Below are 24,576 nucleotides of genomic sequence, written 5' to 3'. Positions count from 1 at the left end.
AATTATACGAGTTCATATAACTATTTGAAGAGCTCTTGAAATTAATTCTCAAGCACATCATTGATTATCTTTTGAATGCCTAAAGAGACCTTGGATGTTTACCTCTATACATTAGCTATTTTACTGTTGCTACAACTTTCATCTAGATGCTTCAAAGTTCAATTGATTGGACAACCTTCTTTATACTATTGTGCATGTGTTTGTATAGGTATGTACTAAACATTGCTCTCATATGAATGATTTGGATCCTAGGAGGTCTAGGGGACAATCTCTTAATGAAAGACATGATTATAGATCATGTGACAAAACAAGAAATAGAGCAATCTAGTACACAATCAAAATGAATGGACAACTTCTAGCAATAGCATGCTACTTCTATTCAAAGAGAAACTAATGTGATATAATTAGATATTACATACAAGGGTAGGAATGAGAATTCTCGTGACTATTATGAGGTAAACACACCAAACTAGTTTAGCTAAACTATTCAATTTTCCTATCTTCAACATCAACGAATGAATGTCTATATTTACAAAACAAGATGAGATGAAGAGAAATATTCATGTCCCAAATTGCTTGAATTTCTAACTGCTTGACAATTATATTCTCTAACAACTAAGTTCTAATCCCATAGTTTGACGAAAGAACCTCACAGGGATGCCATTTAAGTAGGATTGCTAACTTGCATTGACCATTATGTAGTATATGAAGGTGTTGAAGTCCTGTGTGATGGTGTACAATGCCACAATAATTGCACACAAAGTACACATGATATTGGAGTTTAAGTATTAGTTCAAAATACTACTAAATTATACATATTAACATGAATGTCAATAAGATACACAAGTTTCTCTAAAATACCTTTTTAATTCCTTCTTTACATGAATACCTTACAAATTTGAGCCAAATATATTGTGTTGTTGTTTCTCGCAGGCGGAAGGGGAAGTCTTCTCCCCCCCCCCAAACCCCCCTTTGTCCGGGTTTGGGTGTCTCTCCCATTCCTTGATTGGGGTTTTGGGATTTTTCCAGTTTGATAGGGTTCTCTTTGGCCTGTTCGACTTTGTTTTGTTTACTGCCTTCAGATTGTTATTCTTGTTGCCAACATCATGATTTTTGATGTTGTTTGTATGTGGTTGATAATTTTTTACTATGTGAAAGGTCAACGCTCTAGTTAACGCTGCTTTACTAATCAAAAACAACATTATCATCTAGTTTTTGTAGTTATAGATAGATTATAGGTTATTACATAGACAACAACACTGCCCAATTTTGCACCTTTTATATATTAATTTGGTGAATGATTTTATATTATTATTTTTTAAAAACTTTGAATTAGTTTAAAAGCAAATTAAATTTTACCAATTCAGCTAGACTTGAGGTTCATAAACTCACGCAGAACAGCCCAAATGCTTATAAATTGACTAATGACAGCTGAAAGCTTTGCACAGATTAATTCTCGCCAAAGAAAGCTAATTGAGGTGATTACTAGATTGTGCCAGATTAACTCTACTATGGAAGTAATCATACAGATTTTAAGCAGAAGCGTTCTAATTCATTTAGATGGACTGTGAAAATATCACATTCCAATAGATAACACTTCCTCTGAATCGAATTTATTTGGAAGGCCAAATGATTGAGTAGATTAACAAACAGATAATGGCCATGGTCACGTTAAATTCTGGGGTTCTATCTCAAAAATCCATATTAAAACTCACACCCCAAATCCATCATAAAATGTTCCACAAACACAATGTCACCAAGAATGGAAATAGGTTTAAGTGTTCCTACAATATCCAGGTAGTTGTTTTTATTTAGCTGGTTGAACCAATGCACGCACTTTCGTCAATAATTTTCCACTCTTTAATTTTGGGTATTATTTTTTTCAGTTGATTGACAGGTTGAGTAACCCAAAACGGATTGTCTATGCATGGTGTTCAAATGAAGACAGTATTGAGGAAGACAAGGCAGGTATGAGACACCCACAAATTCAATGAAATCTCTTTTTCAAAGAGCTTTCTGTGACGTTTTCTTGACTAATGTTCATGTAATTTGGGGCTTTTATTTGCATATTATGGGAGGCAGAGAAGCCGAGATGTAGGAAAAGGAGTGTTTTCCTGACTAATGTTCATGTAATTTGGGGTTTTTATTTGCATAAATAATGGGAGGCAGAGAAGCCAAGATGGAGGAAAAAGATGTCCAAGGTCCTGGTGTAGAAGCAGCATTAGCCTTGTTAACGTTCTACAAAAGTAAGTAAACCCTCTTGAAATTACTGCCTTGAATTCTTGTTTTTTAAGCTATTGGATAAGTGCAGTAAATAATAAATGAATCTTTTTCTTGCAATCCATACCTTTTGATCAGTCATTTCTTCTAGACCAATTTGTCGGGAACTGAAGGATTGGTTTATTTGGCTCTCATTGCATGAGGGGATGCTCACATGTGTGGAGCGGTGAGACCGAATCTAGCAAAATGAACCATGGCCTAGTATTAGTTGTCACTGCTGAGGCTGAGAAGTTTAACTGGTTACTGGACTTTCCTGCAGAATATGCATCCCATTATTATTCAAACATTCTTAACCATGGAGATTTCGCACAATCAAGTCTGTATAGATTGAAACTTGTTTGCATTGCTGGCATATTCATACAACAAACATAACATGGCCTAATTGATATGGCTTTTTTCCAACTTGCTGTTATTGGCAGGGCTTTTTTAAACATGGTGTTATTGATAGGGCTTTCTCTCCCTTCAAATGGTGCTTCTCTGTGTTTTGAATTTATATTAGTAGATCCTAGTCCCACTTAAACCAATCTCAACATAAACCTATACACTACTTCACAAGTGGGAGGTAGGACTAACTTTTTGCCTTGACATTTGAATTAAAGGTTTAAAATTTTAACATTTTAATGCTCTCACCATCTGTTTATGTCTTATGAATCTTGAAACAGGGGAGATTTCACCTCTATTACCCTCAAGTTGCCGTTATGTACCATCTTGTAGTGAGTATTCAATGCAAGCATATAAGCGGTATGGAGTTCTGAAAGGAACCGTTTTGACTGCATGGCGTCTATGCCGATGCAATCCTTTAGGTAAGATTCACTTGTGTTAAAACTCTGATACATATGGATTTTAATATTTCACATCATAGATTGATTTAATGCTATAGACTAGACTTTACTTTTTCTGGACCTCCCATAGGAATGCTAGTTCTTTTTAAATCTGATTTCAAAGAAAAACGTATTCAAGGTGTGTGTGTGTGGTGGGGGGGTGGGGGGGGGTGGCATCCTCTGCTGCCATCTGTTTCTCTTCTTACTTGAATTTGGAACATTGGTGGAAGTTGTGTAAGAGAAACCATTGGCTCCATATTCAGATCATCAAAATTTATGGAGATAATGATTTTTAATTTTCTACACTTGTCTAGAACAAACTCAACATTTTTGTAAGTAATATTATTTCTTATATGATATGCTGAATGGTGTGGTTGCTGTTTATAAAGTACTCCGTATTCTGATTCTAGCATTTATTGATACTCATGACTTGAATTGTACCGAAAATAGCATTTTCCCCTTTTATCTTATTGTATGTTCCTGCACATATGTGTATACCAAATATTTCTCTTAGCCAGACATGGAATGCTTACACCTGGCAGTAGCCTTTTGCACGATACAGGCCCAAGTCTGCACCGTGTTTTGTTATTCAACATCAGTGCACTTCCTATTTGAGCAGCAAAAGAAGCTGTTTACCTAGTAAATTAGTGGCCTCAATTTCTGCCATGGAATCGGCCTATCATACATGATGTCAGGAATTTTTTAGATAAATTAAATACAAGAAAGGATTGAAATTATCTAATTCAAGATGCAGTCTTTCAAATTGCTCCACGATTTAAAAGGATTGTCCATTCCATTTAAAGATGATGGTAACGTTCACAATTTAAGCCAATAAATGTTGAACTCAAGAATGTCCTGCTAGTATTTGAATTTGGAAATTTATTTCAATCATACTTCCCCCTTTGAAAATTTGAACTATGAAAACTTATCTTGAATTTGTGTAGATGCAAAAAATTTGAATACCTCACATATTTTTTCCTTTTTCCTCTAAATTTTACCGTGTGCTTCCAAGATCAATGCCTTGTGCCTCAGCAACTCACAAAGTAGTGTTTTTATCTTGCATTATGCTGATTTTAAATGTCAAATATTTGGTAGGATTAAATATTCCCTTTGCAGTATTCTTCTGGGATCAACTGTTTGGTGTGATTGGGTTCCCATTAGAACATTATGTAATGTCCCCTTTCAGATTTACCTTAGATTGTGCCATAGAATCACCATTGTAATAAGTTAGGCTTAGGGTTAGCTTCTTTATCAAGTAAAATATCTTCTTTAAATAATAAGGGTCTGGATTTAGATCCTGCAACCATGACCAAGGATTCACATACATATATATCTCTCCCATTATTAGGATTAGATAATAACATATAATAATCTTAAAATCAACACATACAATATCTATATTACTTCTTACTATTCAAACCAAAGAAACGGGACTCGGACTCGGCTCGGACTCGGCAAGGCCAACTCGGACTCGGACTCGGGACTCGGCGTCAGACTCGGCTCCAAACTCGGCTGGACTCGGGATAGTGAAAAACTCAAGAAATTTAGAGATTTTTAAATATTTAAAACTTGTTTCAGACACCCTTTATTGAATACACCTTAAAGACACAATAACATCATCAAACTCGGCTCATTTGATTACATACACAAGTATACATCAATCACATAAGCATAAACGCAAATTGTAGCTGAAGAAAATAACAAACATAGATATATAAATATTGTCAAATGTATACAATATTACAAAACTCATGGAATAAAAAATCCATGTCATCATATGATCATCATCAAATGTTTCATACAAATACCAAAGGTAAATACAACTACAAGTCTATGGCTCAGAGGAGCCTGCACCATCCGGCCCCAGCCCCCTGCGAAGGCGTCTAAGGTAGTTCCTGGATGATTCGACTGCCATAGCCGCTCCCTGTGACACCATGCCATGCTCACCAACATCAGGAACATCCGTGTCACTATCTGCCTCTGAATCTCCTGTCTGTGCTCGTGCTCTCCGCTCCTCCTCTGCCATGGCTACAGTCTCAACCTCTATATCTACCTGGTCGATCCAATCAATGTCAGACTCGGAGGTTAAATTTTCTCTACTTCTATCGACACAGTTTCCCCCATATTTTTCGACGGGGGCTTGGGGGCAGCGCCCCCAAGGTGGGGTCAAGGGGCAGCGCCCCTTGCGCGCTTCCTGTCGCGATACAGGGCGAGGTCGAGGGGCAGCGCCCCGCGAGGCCAAAAAAACTTATTACAAGTCTGAATTAGGGTTTCTTTGAGAGTCTTCCTTAGGGCCTGGTTTTGCACTTGTTGCTAATTAGGTCTTGCTTGGTGAGTATCATTCTTGAAGGTCCAAGCTAGGTCAAGTTGGTGAGTGATAAAGTCTGGAATGTCATCCTGATCTTCAAATGCCCTGAAATTGGCTAAGTCTGGAATGTCCTGATCCTGAAATTTGACTAAGTCTGGAAAACTGAAGAATCCTCCAAAAACTAGATTTTGCAATATAACTCCTGGAGGCCCGAAACCACTCTCAAACATCCTGACAGTATATATGGAATATAACTTAAAGTATAAGAAAGAAGAAAGATATAAGGAAATGTCACTTATACTTAAAATCCCACACTAAGCCCAAGATCAGAACTTTGGCCCTCTTGGCCCTGGTGGCAGGCAACATGGACATGCACTCAGGGTGACCTACCTAGTGGGGTGCTTGTACCTGCTTTCCCTATCCATGCCTCATCTCCTAAGGTCAATAGCCATCATTGTAGAGTAGTAGAGGAGATCGTAATGGGGGTTTCTTGATTGTCCTATCTAAGCCCAAGAGTGGAACTTTGGCCCTCTTGGTTCCAATGGCAGGCAACATGGTCAGCTACTCAGGGTGGCCTACATAGATGGCAATCCTCATGATTTCCCTCTTCCATACACCTCCTTCCTATACATGATGGGTTTTCACAAACAGATTTATTAATCAGACACATGCAATTTATATCCAATCATACATATATGTATATAAAAAATAAATTAATGCATAAGCTAAATATATACCATAAGAGCCATTATTCAGATTATTAGATGCTGATTATAACAGGTCTGAAAAAGATTAGTGAGAGTCTGATCCTGAATATGTGTCTACTGTTTATACATGTCTGATTCTGATTATTTGTTCCTTGCTTGCTGATTGCTGTGATTAGTTCTTAGTCCATGCCATCCCTTGAATGCTGGAATGATTCTTTTATAATATATATCTCTCCTCTTTGGGATGGAAGGTTATGTCTTTCCCAACAATCATCTTCCTTCCAAGGGTGGTGACCTTTAGTATATTGTGTTGCCTTTGATTAATCCGTTGAATGTTATTAACAAAATCACTTCCCTACACGTGTGTCTCTTTACTAATGACCTGCAACCGTAAACTAATAAATTTGTTTGTCTTAGTCACAATAGAGATCACTACTTCACTAAGGTTGAGATCACAGCACTAATAATAAGGTTGCTGCCTTAGTTGATAATAGGACTGCTCCTCAATAACAATGTGTTGATGTGTTTTTTATGCACATGCGAACACAGAATAAAATACCAAGGTATCTCATCCTCTCTTGAACAAAGTTATCCGAATGCTGAAGATTTGCCTAAGGATCAATCGAAATAACTCCAAGGTTCTTATATGTAGGGTCTCTATGTGTGGATAAGCTTTGTTGGTGTGATGTGATTATGCTGGAATCACAAGGGGACTTACGTTTGTTTGCCTGAGCGTTTAATTTGCTGGAACTTGAGTCCTACCTACTCACCAGGGAGAATAAAGAAATAGAAAAAGGTGTAGGGTTTAGATAGTCTAATCTAAGACCTAGAATGTAAGAAGGTAGATGAACGACTAGGTGGAGTCCTACTGGGTTGGGTCTCACCATCAGGTTGAACAATTCGAAACCAACTTAGTGCAAGCTTCTAAGAGATGCTTTGAATATGTTCTAATCGTTACACCCTCAGACACTGATCACCATTCAAGTTAATGCATGAACAATAGATGCATAACGATTCGAGATTAAGCTCACTCAATGCTAGTTGACCACACAAGGCGCACTTACAGTCAGTAAGAGGCTAGTGGTTTGGACTAGGCGGATTCCACGGGAGTGCATTCAGTAACTTCCTTCATTCAATCCAATCATTTACCATCTAAAATGAAGATTCAATGAGAAACCATGCATATTGCAAAGAAACGACATATTTCACCATATCTTCAATGAAAATGGAGTTCATTTACAATCAAGGCAACAATTTCTTGTGTTCTCTTCCTAATCTACTCTAATTACTATCTAAGCTTCTATTCTTCTATCCTATTCAAAAACTATTCACTATTAACCAACTATTAACCCTTACAAATGAAGAGCCAGAGCTTTATATAGAGAGCTCTTTACAATTCAATGGCTCTGATTGATTTACAATCAATGGCTAGGATTTCAGGATGAAAACCTATTACAACAAACTCCTTTAGCCAATGAGAAAATTACATTTAATGCTTGTGAACCAACAGGAAACCGGGGTAGTGTTGTGACCATTTCACACATCGCCCCATTGCAAATGGGGACCCCCTCTTTTTGCTCGTTTTTCGCTCGCTTTTCGCTTCGCTTTTAGGATTTTGTTAGTCAGTCAGTTGTCTGGATTTAGGGTTAAGCCTTAGGGTTTTAATTAACATCTTTTCAAGCCAGAATCCAGTCAGTTTTGAGAGTTTTGAGCTTCCTTTTCTAGGATGCAAACTTTGAATGCAATGATTTCGCCAAATTGGTCTATTTTCAATTGGAATTTTGAGTGCAGAGCTTAAATTTGTCTAAGTGTTGATGATGAAATGTGAATTTTTGTCCAATTGAATATTTTTGACCAAATTTTGACTTTTTTGATTTTTGATCCCAGGCATTGAGAATGATTTGTTTTCGCCTCGTGAATTGATTAAACTTGTAAAATCATGTTATTTTGGCCTGTAGGAGCAAAATCGCTCCTGTCCCTCAGTGAAGGACGGGAGCTCGTTTTCAAATATCTTACTATTCCTGCAGAGTCAAGATGAATTTCGAATTGTAAGTGATGGCGAAAGGCGTGATCTTTCCGTTGAATATAAATTGAAGATTTTCATGAACACAGAAATGCCTCCAGGAGCAAAATCGCTCCTGTCCCTCAGTGAAGGACCGGAGCTACAAATCAAATTTTGCTTTGTCCTTGCAAGATTTTGACGACTTGACAATTCGAAGAGGTCCAAGGGAAGATGTTTTATCAAATGAATATAACTTGAAGTGCAATTATGAAGGAAAATGACCCAGAATGCTAAAATCGCTCCTGTCCCTCAGGAAGGTACCAGGGCGAAGTACATTATAGCTCCCGTCCCTCTCCAAGGGACCAGAGCAATATTCTTCATAGGACAAAATTCAGGCAAAGATCAAGGCAAGTTTGTGTTTGATGGCAAGGAAGACGATGAAATGAACTCATTGAAGACAAATTGAAGATTTTGAAATGTCAGCAAGGACCCAAAATGCCTAGTTCGCTCCTGTCCCTCAGGAAGGGACCAGAGCGATTTTTGTTATGCATGATTTTCTTGTCCAGTTTCAATCGATCCCAAGGCATGGATGAATGGAAGGGCGCATTACGAACCTGTTGAATATAACTTTGAAGGTGATAAAGTGAAATGAAGACCACAAGAGCTAGAATGGCTCCTGTCCCTCTCCAAGGGACCAGGGCGATATGATGGTGATATTGCTTCTTATTCAAGTTTAAAACCGTTCCTCCAAGATCAAGACCTTCCAAGATGAGGAACAAGGAGGCAAGGATGTTTCAAGGCATTTCAATCAAGCACAAGTTACCAAGGTCATCACATTGAAGGAATTTGCACTCTAAGACCCAGTTCGCTCCTGTCCCTCAGGAAGGGACCAGAGCGATATTTCCATAAAGGCATGAATTTCAAAAGACAAGCAAGTGTCAAGCTACCAAGAGAATCGAAAGGACGTCATTTCACGCATTGAAGATAATTGCAAGTCGAAGAAAACAAGAACAAGCTCACAATGTTGAACTTCGCTCCTGTCCCTCAGGAAGGGACCAGAGCGATATTGGGTATATTGATCAATTTATGCAAAAATGACGTTAAGACAAGGCTTCACAAGGTCATACAAGGTTCAAGGCGTCTTTTGAAGGTGATATATCAAAGTTTGGAACGTCCAAATGTTGTCAAACAAGCTAAAAAGCTCATATCGCTCCTGTCCTTTGGACAAGGACCAAGGCGATTTCATCAAAAACACTCATACTCCTTCAAAGTCAAGGCAAGGCGAGGATGGACAAGGTAAAAGACGCTATTTGGAAGGCAATAAACGATGAACAAAGGTTAGATGTTTACGAATTTAAGCCAGGACATGGAGATCGCTCCTGTCCCTCTCCAAGGGACTAGGGCGATGTTAGCCAAGGCCCAAAACACATGATATCCTTTGAAAATCACGTTAAGATAAAGACGCACAAGGTTTTAAATGGCATTTGGAAGATGATACAAGGAAAAGTTCATATCAAGATGGAGAATTTCAAGCAAAAACCTTAGGATCGCTCCTGTCCCTCTCCAAGGGACAAGGGCGATGATACATCCAAAGCCACTTATGCGCACGTGCAAGGCGATCTAACTTGAAGGACCTGACAAAATGGGTGATTTGAACGTGGAAATGAAGAAGTTGAACGTGGGAGTTACAAGAAATCATGACAAAAATGGTGAATCGCTCCTGTCCCTCTCCAAGGGACCAGGGCGATGAGGTACGTCTACTCCATTTTCAAAATTTGGCGCTCAAATGAACATTTTAAATTTACCTTAAATGCTAAGATCGATGAGTTTTGAAAATCCTATTAAATTAGCATTTAAAAAATTGCGTTTGGCATTTATTAATTATTTTGCCTTGTTTAAAAATCGAAATTTATTAATTAAAAATCAAAGGCATTTAATAATTAATTAATTAATCAAAAAATAAAAATAAAAAATCGAATGGAGCGCTTTGACATGGAGGTCGGCCTTTATTATCTAATTAAAATCGTTTGAAAATTGATTTATATCACCAAGTCGGCCTTAATGAATGGAAGAGGTGAGCGCTATAAAAGGAGAGTGAAAACTATCATTTTTACATCATTATTTTATCATTCAAGTGCGAGCTTTCATCCCAATCAAAGGTGGTGCGAAATTGTGTTTGAAGAAGTGCGAATATCATCCAAAGGTGGCGCTAATACTTCCAAGGTGGTGCGATATTTGAAGATCTATATTGAGCGAATTTGCCAAGATTTGAAGGTCACGTTAAAGGCGATATTTGAAGATCACGTCAAGGACAAAGGTGGCGAAATTGATTTCTTGAGGAGATCACGTTGAAGATCATCTATACCTCAATTTTGCCTAGGCGAATTTTGTTCTTTTTTGCATTCTAGAGTTAGCTCTCTATTGAGGTATGGCGATTTGATTTTATTGTTTTATTTATTCATCGTCATATTTTAAATTTTGAGTTATTTTGAATTTTGAATTCCTAGCTCAATCGTTTTATTTTAGGAAATGATAACTCAAAGACTTATCATGAAGTTTCCTAAAATTTATCCTCTAATCTATGTTATTTATTGCAAAATCTAGCTTCTCATTATGAAATGTTGTGTAGGTATGGCGACCCCGAAGGCGGGAGCATCCACCAGTCGCTCAGCTCTCATGAAAGAAGATCAGAAGACCGAAGAAGTGGAGACCAAGATCGTGTCGAAGTGGAACAACATTGGAGATACCAACTTGGGGAACTTCAGCACGAAGAAGTTTCGAGAGGTCCCTTACATTGGCAAGCCATCACCTGTCGCCCGGAGAATAATCGAGAGTGGTATCATTAAGGCGGCCGGCTTTCCTCCAGCTGTTCAGTGCCACGAGTTGATGATCGAGTGTGCTCGTCACTATGATCCACAGTCCAGGACGATCGTGTCCAAAGAGGGAAACACTTTGGCGTACCTTTCAGAGGAAGCTATAAGTGAAGCTTTCCATCTTCCAGAGCACAGGGACATGATATACAAGAGCATAGAAGGAGCCAGATCAATGTACGAAGATGATCCAGATGCTTGTCTAAGCATTATCAATAAGAACTGGCTACTCAAAAGTCGTCCCCGTCTGAGCAAGGTCCCGAACACACCGCACAGGATTGATTTCCAGGAGGAGTACAGAGATTTAATTACCATGCTCAACCGAGTTACAGGAGCCCCTCATGCCTTCTATTTTGAGAAGTGGATGTTTTACTTCATCCAGGTGATTGTTCAAGGGAAAGGTACGATACATTGGGCTAGGATGATTAGCCATTGCTTGGACGTACAGTTGAGGAGACTCAAGGCTACTAAGTCCTTCCACATGAGTTCATATGTCATCTATGCCTTGATCAGGAGTGTTGAATACACAGGACTACCTCACAGAGGAGTGATTGGAAGAGGACCCGGCGAGGTCAGAGCTTGTGATTCCTATGCCTACTTGCATCATCCGCCAGGGAGCAACTATAAGTTGGTTAACGATACTTTCACGATGAACATCACCAGGACGTTGCAAGGTGGAATTCACAACAGATTATCTCAGGATGCCCAGGAATTCATAAAGAGGTACGGTGCTTGGTTCATTCAGTTTCCCAAGTTCACTTATATTAGAGTGCATGGATGTCCTTTACCTCCATACATGTTGCCGAGATATCCGACAGACAGAATTGTGTTACTTGAAGTAACAAGACAGTTGGCAACATATGTGAAGGCATTCAGACACAGACATCAGAATGGAGTTCCAGTACCTATCATTTTGGGTAATTCAGTTGAGGTATGTCCTAATGCTCTAGCTATGGATGACGCAGAGAAGGAGTTAGCCTTGTATTCTTTTTCATCTTTTGCTTTGAGAGAAAGCTTTGATCCACATGGACATTTAGAGGAGACAGTCGGCAGGAAGTTTAGGCATGAGTACCAGATTGAAGATTTTATGATGAATCTCTTAGATGATCTTGAAGTGAAACGGAAAATGCATTCTAGATTGCCTTTGGATTTCATCAGGAAATGTAGGATTTACAGAGTGGCCGACCAAGCTCAGGACAGTGGCAGACATATCCAGTCTTCCTATGATCGAGAAAGCAAATCAATAAGGTTGGATTGGAATGAGCTCGAGGTCGTGGATTTAGATGCTTTGATGGCACCAGTCTTGTCTTGTACTCGTAGATGGGTAGACGTTTAGCATCAGAAGTTGAGAGAACAAGGCATAGCTATGTCTTTCACTTTGGAAGAAAAACCAGCTGAAGGTGGAGCTAGTGTGAGTGAAGGCAATCCTAATCCTAGAAATTCAGGTGAAGGTAACCTTCGATGTGCCAGTGAGGGCAATCTCCATTCAAGAGGTTCGAAGAGGAAAGAGAGACCTGGAAAGAGAGAGTCCTCTAAGAAGAAACAAGAGGCTAACAGAGATCGATCATCCAGTACTTCTTCTAGACCTGAGAAGAGAACAATTCAAGTGGAAGAATCCATGGAGTCGATGGTACAGAACGATAGGCAGGAGGAAGGACAGGCACAGCATGGTTCACCAGATGGATCTCTCCAAGACTATGAGTTAGATGAAGACAAAGAAGACAATGAAATAACATCTCCTCCCAGACAAGAAGAAATAGTGCATAAAGAGATTCAAGTTCAAGAAACCAGATCGATTATCCCAGATTGGTTGAAGGAAAGATTAACCAAGGTGATCGTAGTAGAGGACGAGGACAATGCAATTGATTTAGAGAGCCTTGTTGGACGCTCACATGAAGTAACAGAAAAGAAGAAGGCTACCAAGATGTCCAAGATGATTCGAGATGAGACTGGATCCAGAAAACTGCAGATAGCTACACCGGCAGCAGACAAATATGAAGGTGAGATCCTAGCAGAGGAATATGATATACAGACTTTTGAGTTAGGACCATCCACAGCAGAGCAGACTTTAGATGATGCTACCGATTCATTTGAAGCATTGAAAGACAAGCTTAGAGAAGAAATGGAGAAGAATAGAAAGCTTGAGAGAGAGGTCGGTGCATGGAGGACATATTTCAGTCACATCAATGAACCTTTGGGACGTCAGGATCCAGTTAGATCACCAGTGCAAGCATTGCCGCTTCAATCAATCAATGAAGCAGAAAGATTCAGGAACATGGTCCAACGTACAAGTAATTGGATGGATAGATCTCATACAGTGGCTATGGAGTTTGTAACAAGGATGATGAAGATTATTCATCAAGCTATCCAGGTTCTTGAGATGATCCACAATTTGATGATAACAGTAGCTGCATTCGCCCATACCAAGGACGTTATCATTCCTGTCTTGAAAGTTATTAGACACACATCAAGGAAGATTTTAGCGCAGGAGAAGATCTTGGATGGAGAACCTCACAGTTTGTTTCATTGGTCAACCTTACTCCATATGAAGAATGTTTTCTTCGAAGACATCAGTACTAGATGTGGCCAAGTTGAGGAGGTGATCAATCCGATCCAGGACAGAGTATTTGAGGTACTTCGTACCATTCTTGACAGAAGGATCGAGGTCGAGACAGATGTGGATATGCAGGAACTAGAGGATAGAATCAAGATCATCTTTTGCAAGGACGCAAATGTTACAGATGAGCAGTATGATCAGATGTTTGCCACCATGCTCTTGATTGAAAGAACAAAGGAACTTGAATCTACTTGGGACGCAGCTCTTCTAGATGCATTCGATCAGGTCATCCACTTGGAAGAGAGTATGAAGAATCTTCCCGAGATTCCAATTGCAGAAATCGAAGGAATCGTTTCAAGATTCATTGCATATGCTAAGAAAGAGAATTGGAAAGGGAATAAGATTCTAGATGAAAGGTTGTTACAGATGACATGACATCTTATTTCTCATTGGTTTATGTCTCCTAGGTTTTTGTGCCAAATTTAATATTTGGCTATGCATTTAAATATTGTTCAGTAAAAAGGAGGCCATTTGTAACAAACCCTAATTAGGGTTTGGGTGTCATGATCTTGACCGTTGATCTACTTTCGATCCGGACCTTTCATTGTAACTGGGGATGCTATTTATACCCCCATTTTTCATTTCATTTGGTAATAGTTAATAGAGTAATAGTCAATAGTTGATGTAATAGAGAAGAGAGATTAGAGCTAGAAGCAATTTTATTTTGTAGCAAGATTGAGTTTGAAGAGAGAAATTCAAGCAATTGTTGTATATGATTACTTGGAAATCAATAAAATATTGAAGTTATGGTGTTTTGTTGCAACTTTCTTAAGTTATCTTCATGGTTGTTTAACTTACTTGAATCATGCTCAATCAAAGTAGCTTGTTAGTTTGAAGGACATTGTGTGAGACTTGATCTTTGGTAGGATTCGTAATCCAAACCACTAGCTTCTTGCTGATTGTAAGAACGCCTTGCGTGGTCGACTGGAGAATACCTTGAATCCCTTAATCTTCAATCATTATTGTATCTTGGATATGTACCTTCGTAGTAGTGTCCATGATCTTTGATGCATTGAATATCATTTTATTACCTTAGAAGATCGCACTAATTTCAATTGAGTTGTTATCTTATGGCAAAATTGAAGTTGGTTGAATCTTGCCAAGTCTTGTCCATACTAAGTCATTCATAGGGTTAGACTAGATTAGACCTCTTTCAAACCCTACTCTTTTGTTATTTTTGAAAAGTTTCTTAGTTTAGTAAAATCTTGAGCTTTCGGAATACGTAAGGCCCCTTGGAGGAAACAGCAAATCACATCATACCGTTGGAAGCTTGTCCACACGTAGAGACCCTACTAAAAGAACCTTGGAGTCTACCTAACTGATCCTTTATGCGTATCTTCAGCAGTTAGAGACTATTTTCTCAAGAGAGGATAAGATGCCTATTGGTATTTTATTCTGTGTATGATGGTGTACAAAATACACGTCAACAGGTAGGTACATCGAAATTTGTGCCTTCATGTGTAAGTGTGGTTCATCGAATATGGACATGTTGATGCAGAGCCTTCTGATTGGAGGAATAGTGACTGGGATGCCACCTTGTCTTGCGTTTGCTTGGTCAATGAACGTTGAGCAATATTTCATGATATTCAATGTGATGATGGTGAGAAGTTAACTTTGATTAACTCTTTTGAAACTATCTGCTTCTTCAACCTACCCTTGCACTGACTTTGGTTGATCCTTTTCCGTCCTTGATGTACTTGATGTATGATGTACCTCTCCTTGACTCTCTTGTGTATGATGAGGCCTCTTCATGGTCAAGTCACTCCTCTGGTAGCTCATATCGCCTTGAAGTGCTTGCAAGATCCTTCTTCTTGATATCCTGTGATCTCCTTGAGTATAGTTCTAACACTTGAGGTCCTTTGATTTTAGCAACACCTTGGGTACCTTCTCATGCATCTAAGGCGTCCTTAATGTGGATGAAGCCCGAAGAAGTTATTCTTGTCCTGGCCTAATCTCCCTCCAACTGGATCTTGTTGACCTGCAAAACAAAAGATGGTGTCAAGCACATATGATATATTCATCCTAACATGGCATTTCTTACCTTAAATCATCAATAAGAAGATATTTGAATCAATTTCCCTTGAAGCTAGGAGGAAAAGACACACTTTTAGAAGAAATTCGCTCCTATACCTTTGGAAGGGTCAGGAACGAAATTGGCATTTTGCTCAATTTTCCTTCATAGAAATTCATTTCTCATCCTTTTCTCATCAAAAACAAGTCATTTGCCTTAAAAAATGCTTAAAAATAGGTTTCGCTCAAGGGCCTAGGCAAGGTTCAAGGTCCATTGAAGAAGTTCGCTCTGGACCCTCTCTAAGGACAGGACCTATAATGAAATTTTCGCTCTGGACCCTTTGGAAGGTACATGAGCGAATTAAGCAATTTCGCACAAATTCTTCACTTTCTCATCATTTTTCTTTACTTCAATTGTTTCCAAGGCATGATATCTTCCTAGTTAAGGTTCCAAGGCATAAAATTAGTCCAAATTTGAGGCAAAAGGGAGGATCTTAGGAAAATTCGCTTTGGACCCTTTGGAAGGGTCAGGAGCGAATTTTTGTCATTTAGTTTCAAATTCATCATTTCCTTTGCTTCAATTCACTTCTCAAGGCAAGTATACATCAATCCTCTCTCAACCATGCCATAGGAACAAAAACTTTGACCTAAACAAGGAACAAATACATTTTTTAGGAGAATTCGCTCTAGACCCCTTGGAAGGGTCAGGAGCAAAATTCTTCCTTTGATGCCATTCATCTTCTATTCATCATTACTTTGCCTTGAACTCAACTTTTCAAGCCTCCTTCTATCACCATCAAGTCAATTCGCCCTCAATTTAGCTTAAAACAAGATCTTTTTGATGCATTAGGTGAAATAGGGAGTCCTAAGGATTTCTCTCTGGACCCTCTAGAAGGGTCAAGAGCTTAGGTGAAATTCGCCCTGGACCCTTTGGAAGGGTCAGGAGCGAATTTCTCAAATTTGCATAAATTCTTTGCCTTTTATATCACTCAATTTACTTGAAGGCGTGGATAAATCAACCTTCCCTCAATCACACCATGGGAAGAAGTTTTATGATGCTAATTCGAAACAAGAAGGGAGATTTAAGGAAATTCGCTCTAGACCCTTTCGAAGGGCCAGGAGCGAATTTGAGGAATTAGTCTTAGATATCATTCAAACATTCAAACTTCACCCTCATTCACATTGTTCTCACCTTAGGACATGCTAACAAATCACCTTAAGGAGGCGCCTAGTTCAAAATGTTGGATCAAAAGTACATCTTAACAGTTTTGCTTAGGTACCTTTGGAAGGTACATGACCTCAAGAGGAATTTCGCTCTGGACCCTTTGAAAGGGTCAGGGGCGAAATTCATATTTTCACTCAATTTGTCCTTCATTTTACTTTTGCTTTGACCTTGGTCCATGCTAGGAAGGCATCCTAAGGTTTTCCTTGCTCAAATTTGGAGTCAAAGAGCAACTATTGACAAGTTCGCTTGTGTACCCTTGGAAGGTACATACCCCTCTGGAAGGGTCAAGAGCGAAATTTTGCTTTTTGGCTCAAATTCCTCATCCAATATCGTTGCAACTCATTCCAAGGGCATGGATCGATCATTCTTCATTTAGTCAAGGCCTGGAAGCAAGGGTTATAGTCCAAGTTAGGACCAAGAGAGGATTTTTAAGGAATTTAGCTCCTGTCCCTTTGGAAGGGTCAGGAGCGAATTTTGCAATAATGCTCAAATTCGAGACTTTCTCTCCAAATTTCCAAGTCCAAGTTTGTCCAAGGCATCTCCAAGGGTGAATTCAAACTAATTTCCTCCCAATCTATGTCTTAAAGTGAAGTTTTTGTCCAAAATAGGAGGGCAAAGAGAGCTAAGGAAGATTTCGCTCTTGTACCCCTGGAAGGGTCAAGAGCGAAATTCACAATCTAGCTCAAATTCTCCATTGTCTTCTAGCCTTTGCGTTCAAGTCTCCTTGATATGCTTCTCTAAGGGATAGGTAAGTGGATATTGCATCAAACAAGGCCCTGAGATAGAGTATTTCATCCAGTTTGGGGGGGGGAAGCCTTCTTTTGAAGAATTCGCTCCTGTACCTCTGAAAGGGTCAGGAGCGAATTTGAGATTCTCACCCAAATTCCTCATTGTTCATGATCAAAAGTTTGCTCAACTTAATGTCCAAGGCAACCTTGACTTGATTCAATGGCATAGGTCTCAAAAGGGAAGACTCCTAGCATGACACAAAGACTTCCTCAAACTCAATCAAGACTCAACCCTAGAAACAAGACCCAGGCCAGACTGAGAGGAACTTTCAACAGAGACCCTGACCTGGACCACCTACTGACCCACTTCAACTCAAGCAGACCATCCTATCTAATGAGCTCTCTAGAAACTCTCCAATGCAAAGATTAATAATCAAGAACCTAAAAGACTAAGCCAAGAAAACCAACCCTAGAAAGCAAAAAGTAGGGGTCCCCATTTGCAATGGGGCGATGTGTGAATACGTCACAACACAATGATAAATGCCTGGGGCGCTTTGTATATATCATTCTTTGCATTAACATAGGGTCAGGTTGATGTTTGGGCATGATTTGAGTTATAGAAAATTGTGAAATCTTGAAACAAGACAATTTTCCCTTATTAGAGATGGTGCGAGTATGGTTGTCATGGTGGGGACATGACACATTACAAGTTAATAATTTGCAAACATACTCAACTTAAAAAAGTTCTACTTTATCTTCACCATCTGGTTCTGAGAGTCCAAAAAATTTTAATTGGTCATCGTAGAAGATTTGGTGTAAGAATGTCAATTCAGTCGAATCTGTGTTGAATCAGTAAATGTGGAAATGGTAAGGTGTCTGGAAAGCACCTTTCTTTAATTGCTATTTTTTTGTATTATTGCTTTAGGGATAAAATCTGATAATCAAAACGTGGTCAAAAAGGGGATATTTCAAGATGATTCTGAATTCCCTTGTAGCAACTATGGAAAATATTGAGACATCATCATATAATGACTTTGGATTTGAGTGATTATAAATTCTCAGTAATTGATATGATCATTTTTTTTTCTTTACCTCAGTTTTTCCTATCAGTCTGCAGAGTAGAGGTGGCAATCGTTTTCAATGTAGTGTGCACAAAGCTGTACCAAATTGGATAGGGCACAAGAGGCCATGTTAATTGAAAATGTATTTAAAATTTTAAACTACTGCAAAGAATAATTGGTCTTTTTGTTGTGTAATTATGGCTATATTCAAGAACTGTGATTTTGCTTAACAATCACTGAAATGTAATAATTTTGTTTATTGGTCAGTGGCAAACCACTTAGGAGATCTACTAATACAATGCTGTGGTCCAATACTAACAAAGGCTGATATAAATCTAACTTTTGATATGTAGAAATATAGAGTTAGCTCACAGCAGTTGAAAATCATGTCATCTTGGGTCAACACAAATATATTTGTAGATTTGCTACTGTCTTTTGAATGCTAAATTGACAAGTTTCTCCTAATAGTTGTCTCTTCTTCTCTCTTTGAGGATGCAAATAACAGCTCTGGGTACATTATGGCAAACACAAAGGTAGCCTAGTTTACCATAGAATATTTTTTCTCAAGATCTACACCAACTTCTCTTACTTGTATCTTCGTAACAAGTCCAAAGTTTCAACATTAAAAAATGATCTTAGGTCCTAAGAGGAGTATAATTTAACTCAACACGACTCTTTTACCATCCTCCCTGGGGATGCATCCCCTGCCAAATATGACCATGTTCCCCTTAGGGAATGTTTTTGGGATGTGAGGATGGGTAGGAAACATCCCTACCCTGTTTCCTATTTTGCAAAAAAATTGGAAATGTCCCCGGTATGTGCAATTGTTTTTTAAACGGATGTGTGGGTTCATTAGGAGATGGACAGCTGTCCTTGGGACAGCCAAGGGATGTCTAGATGTCCCCCAACTGTTCTGAGGACAGCTAGCTGTCTCCTAATGTACCCAGGCACATTTTTGTTACTTCAAAGAAAGAAAATTACAACCTTTCAATGCATGTTTGATTGATGACATGCCCATTTACGATTTACAAAAAATCAAGAAGCATTTATGTTTTATTAATCCTTTATCAATCAGGATTTAGTGTAAAGGTTATGCCCCCGACAAATACTGAACTACTGTTAGAAAGGATTGGAACTTTATTGTCTAATAGAGTTTGCAACCCTCAAATTTATCCAAAGTTTTCAAGTCATTTGTCCAAATCTTTTTGACATGAAGCAGAGACAACTCACTTCATCTTTTATGCTGTATCTATGCCATCAACCTTGAAACTTGGTTGTTACATAGCTACACATTACTTAGCATGAGTCCACAACAAATGTAACTATTAGTCCAAGTAATAAGCAATGATTAATCTTGATCATAATATCTACAAAATATATATCCCCTGTTGCAGATCTCTGTATCTTCACAGTTGAAGTCACAGTCAAGTATTATCATGTTTCATACATTGGACAACCTGTGCCACAGACAAAGTTGGCATGCTACAATCATTATAGTGCTGCTGCCCTGCATACGAGTTAAGTCATAGTTGACAGAAAATTCACCTTCATAGTGCAAAAACATAGCAATCATTCCCTGCACCGTGCACAGACAAATTATAGAGCAGTCCCATCTATTTGTATCCCAGCTGATGCCAAATATAAATGGTTATCTTTTTTCTTAACCATTCCTCTTTGTTAATAGGTTTGACAGCAAAACATGCAGTTTTGAAGGCTTTAGGAAATCTTCACTGATAAATCCCTCACATGAATACAAAAGGAATCTATTAGTGGGCAGCACCAAACATTGGTAAATTATTAAATTGCATACTTGTTTGTTTAACTCTTCAAAGACTGCTTCTTGTTCATTATCAGCACAGAAAATAATCTTCCCTTGGTGCAATGTCTCAGAACTTGTGGCAAGTTGCTGAACGAAATCTTTCAAGTTAAGAAAACTCTTAGTTCTATCGAGATACAGGTTTTGGCTGCATGAGAATAATTGATATTTTCATAGCATCTACATGCAAACTTTTCTTAGCCGCCATGAATGCCAAATAGAATGTAGATTTCATTGTAAATTGCATTTTTCCAAATTGGGTTGGACTTGCTTCTGTTAGAGGGACTTTAATACTATTATATATTGCCGATTGGGAACTTTATTCACATTCTTCCCTAAAAATTTGCTTGGAGGTGCTGCTGCTGTCCAGTCTTCAATGCTACTATATACTGGGAATGTTATCATTAATCTTCACTAAAATTTGGCTTGGAGGTGCTGCTGTTGTAGGGTCTATTATGACTTTGACTGACTTTGAAACATACATATGACAGATTTGAGTGGTTTTCTGTGGAATTTCAGTGGATTCATCAACATGATTTCTTAAGCCACGTCTGCTGTTTGGGAGATAAATTATTATCTTACTGATTCTTCCTTCTACAAGATCCATTTGAGAAATATGTTCCATTGCCCTTGCCTTACTTGATTTGCATTTAAGATAAACATTTGTTGAGAGGAAATACTTTGGTTCCCCAATTAAAGGGACCGTTTTGATTTGTTTTCTCATTATTGTTCAATTTTAAATATGCTGATAATGTTAATCTGTTTCCTTAGATGATAATTCAGAATATAGAACACTCAATGATCAATTGGATATTTAGTATATAACTTAAGGATCTTAATTAAGTTGGTCAAAGTTCAAGGTTATTTTGCATTTGGTTGGCAACAGGCTGATCCTAGTACATTTGCTTGATACCTTGTCTTTGGCTTTGCAGTCTTCTTTGCTTACAATCCGAAAATGACACCGAGTTGAACAAATGATATAATGACCATCCGTCTCTTGTTGAAAGGTTTTAGAATTGTCAAAAAACTGTCATCTTATAATTTACACCATGCATATTGTTGGTTTTTCTTTTTGTTTTGCAAAAAATGTAAATGGCAGGACCACCTGTATCAACTTCATTAAGTGCCCTTCATGGAAGCCACCAGGAATGTTTGTCTTATGGCAGTATCAACCAGTGCATTTGTCAATCTCAGATTGCCTGTTTGGCTGATTGCCATTGACCCAAGGGTATCTATTCAAAATTCACCCATGGACTGCACCTGATCTGGTCTGTTTTTGACCTCTTAAGTTTTAGGCCATGTTAATAGGGTAAGGTTGAGGGGTAACGGGGGTAAGCCTGGCAGTGGTAGATCTTGACATCCAATTGCCAATGGTTCCTAGAGGAAGTTTATTATTGGGATGACCTTAAATCCTTGCAGCTTCTGTTCAGTATCATCCAACTCTTGCAGGGTCGTCTTAGCCCATAGTTGATATCTTTCTTGAGTCCTTTAAATGAGATTCTGAAGGTGCAAGAATTCCCTCGTCTTGTGATAGGCCCTGCTTTAGAGGCCGAGAGTTTATCTTTCTTCAAAGATGTTAAAACAAAGGAAGTTAACAGCTGCTTGCATTCCTTATGGCACTGCATTTGCTTCAGTATTAAATTCCTCCTCATCCACAATATGGAAAGATTGAAGTTGAAATCTCCAAGTACAGATGGTCTCGTTCCTTTTTGTAGCTGTGTCCTTAGTAACAGTCCTTCTTGATATCGCCTTCCATATTTTACTTACTTATAGGACCTGGAGCAGAAAGAATCCTATAAAGCCCTGATTATTTCCTCAGATTCATCCACCTTTAAAGTGAAAGAAGCCCCTTTCTGGTCCTTTGGACAGATGTGGCCAAGATGACCATGCTCAAAATATAACTTGAATTCGAAAAGTAAAAACTTATCTCCACCTACTGCCGTCCAGTAGTTGCAGCTTCCCAGCTTTTAAAACTTTGTAAGAAATCACTTAACTTTGCTACTGTGATTGAGAATAGCTATACTATTAACCCAATGACAAACTGTCATAATGCCATGCATGATTCCCAACTTAAATTTTATAGTTCTCTCACATTTCTTCATTATTAGGCTTTAGAAATTCAAAATTTATAGGAAAGCAACTTAATTATTTGTTTCAATTAGAATATGTTGCCTTTGACATTATTTTACTGTTTTGCATACCTGTTTTTTTCTAACAGTATGTGATAATTATATTTGAAAAATGCCAATGCTATTTCTTGCAATTTGATGAGGGACCTGATTTGCCTCATTGGTTTTTGAAGGTGGGTCAGGCTTTGATCCTCCTCGTTGGTTTGATGAGAGCAAGCCACCGTCTCCATAGAGGCATTAATGACAATGTACAACACCATGTTTGGATGAGAATATGATACATAAGTTGGCATTCCTGGAGTTGCCACCAATATAAAATATAGGAGCCCCTATTAGTTATAAGTTTGTCACAGAGCCTCTATTAGACTATTACTGACACTTGGCAATATGATTCGGCCTTGACAGTCCTAGCTAAATGGTGTCAATTATATTGGAAAATGAACATCTCCACTATATTGGTTTTTTCTTCTTGGAAGCTCGGGATATCGTATCATTATCTATATGTGCAAATTATGAACTTCTATGGAAAAAAAATAAAATCTTATAACTCGAAGAATCATCTGATTTTAAATCTATTTTTGCTTCTCTTAACATGTATAAATGTAATTAAAGTTAAAGGATATATCATATAAATGGGGTGCATTGACATCAATTCGGTGATGCAAAAAAGACAATCATATCTAAAAGCAATTACTTGATAAATCAATTCAGTGATCAATGACAATACTGTGAAGTGATCAATGACAATACTGTGAAGGATTGAAAACATTTTATTGACCAAATGAAATCTATACTAAAAGGGTAATTTTAGGCTTCTTTGTTATATTGTTTAACTATATTTTCAAATTTGATTGACCTAAATTGTGTGGATTGTATAATTACCAGGAATTACTATGCAAATATTTTAGGGTCTTAGATTAGCTATCATTCATGGGCTCGCATCCAGGACCATCGAAGAAACAAAAGCTAAAATAAGTACATTTGAGAAGTTTTTAAGAAGACATGCATTTGAGAATTTTCTTGGTAGCCATATATTTCATTTAATTTCATCAAAAGTAATACTATAGAGATAGGGGAGAGGACCTAGTAGTTGTCCACCCTAACTTCGTGCTTCTTAAAATCTTTCGTGGAAATTTCAAATCACTCCCAATTTTTTACAGCAGCTTACTTGGCAATTCCCCTGCTTATAACTAAGGTTTTAGGGCCACATCATCAAGTTTGGTTCCATATCAACATGCTTTTTGCCAAGGTGTCCAAAACAGCCCAAAATAAAAGTGAGACCAATAGGTGTGAAAAAGAGGCCCCTATACTTGTGCAGTTGATGTGACATCACATGATTGGTTGCTTTTTACAACTAATGGTACATTTCATAGCAAAAACAACTTTAAAGTCGCAACTATTTGTGCAATGTATTGTAATTATTAATATATAAACATAAAAAAATTGATATTTTATGTTTCAAACAATAGTTTTTATTTGTACTATTATTGGAGCAAAAAGTATCAATGACCCTCACAACAATTCATACATGCTCAACTACTGGTGCTTTTCTCCTATTTGACATTTTCATTAACAATGTGTATTACTTAGCCATTTTTCACTTGCTTAGGAACATTTCACTTGCTAGGAGCATGGTCTATTGTCATGGCAAATCATATTTCATTTGCTAAGAATTATCATTGCAAAACATATTTCACATGCTAAGAGCATAGTACATCATAGTACATCATTGCAACTTATGTTAATAGTGGAAAGGGGTAGATGTGTTGGAACATTTAAGTTCTTCAAATATTCAAAATGAAACAAAAATTCATATGAAATTGATAAGATCTTAAGTATGGTGGTTAACTAGAAATGTTGAAAATATTTTGGCTTTGGCTTTCTAAGGGTTTTTTTTTGTGGCAAACAACTTTTAAATGTCATATCATACTACTTTTTTTTGTGTAGTTTTTGTAACATTATTTAAATGTAAGAAAATGTCATGTCATGTCATATCATTTAA

General features: G+C 38.0%; 1 protein-coding gene across 2 annotated transcripts; it reads left to right on the top strand.

The window, feature by feature from the left end:
• Nucleotides 1-1,381: 1,381 nt before the first annotated feature.
• Nucleotides 1,382-23,149, top strand: LOC131026684 (UPF0161 protein At3g09310). 2 transcript variants are annotated; one of them, XM_057956612.2, is made up of 5 exons: nt 1,382-1,478; nt 1,887-1,968; nt 2,166-2,246; nt 2,943-3,083; nt 22,748-23,149. In XM_057956612.2, exons 1-5 carry the CDS (start codon nt 1,425-1,427, stop codon nt 22,804-22,806), a joined length of 417 nt encoding a protein of 138 aa, XP_057812595.2. In that variant the 5' UTR covers nt 1,382-1,424; the 3' UTR covers nt 22,807-23,149. The 2 variants fall into 2 exon arrangements, with proteins under 2 accessions (XP_057812595.2, XP_057812594.2); XM_057956611.2 differs by lacking the exon at nt 1,382-1,478 and adding an exon at nt 1,503-1,797.
• The last annotated feature ends 1,427 nt before the right edge of the window (nt 23,150-24,576 follow it).

The sequence above is a fragment of the Cryptomeria japonica genome, chromosome 1 (assembly GCF_030272615.1).
Source record: "Cryptomeria japonica chromosome 1, Sugi_1.0, whole genome shotgun sequence".
NCBI lineage: Eukaryota > Viridiplantae > Streptophyta > Pinopsida > Cupressales > Cupressaceae > Cryptomeria > Cryptomeria japonica.
Note: the sequence above shows the minus strand (reverse complement) of the source record. Positions and strands in the feature narration are given on the sequence as shown.

Coding starts and splice junctions, on each gene's coding strand:
- LOC131026684 (XM_057956611.2), top strand. CDS start 1,657: ATGGCCATGGTCACGTTAAATTCTGGGGTTCTATCTCAAAAATCCATA. Junction 1,798..1,886: donor AGTGTTCCTACAATATCCAG/GTAGTTGTTTTT, acceptor TATTTTTTTCAG/TTGATTGACAGGTTGAGTAA. Junction 3,084..22,747: donor ATGCCGATGCAATCCTTTAG/GTAAGATTCACT, acceptor TGGTTTTTGAAG/GTGGGTCAGGCTTTGATCCT.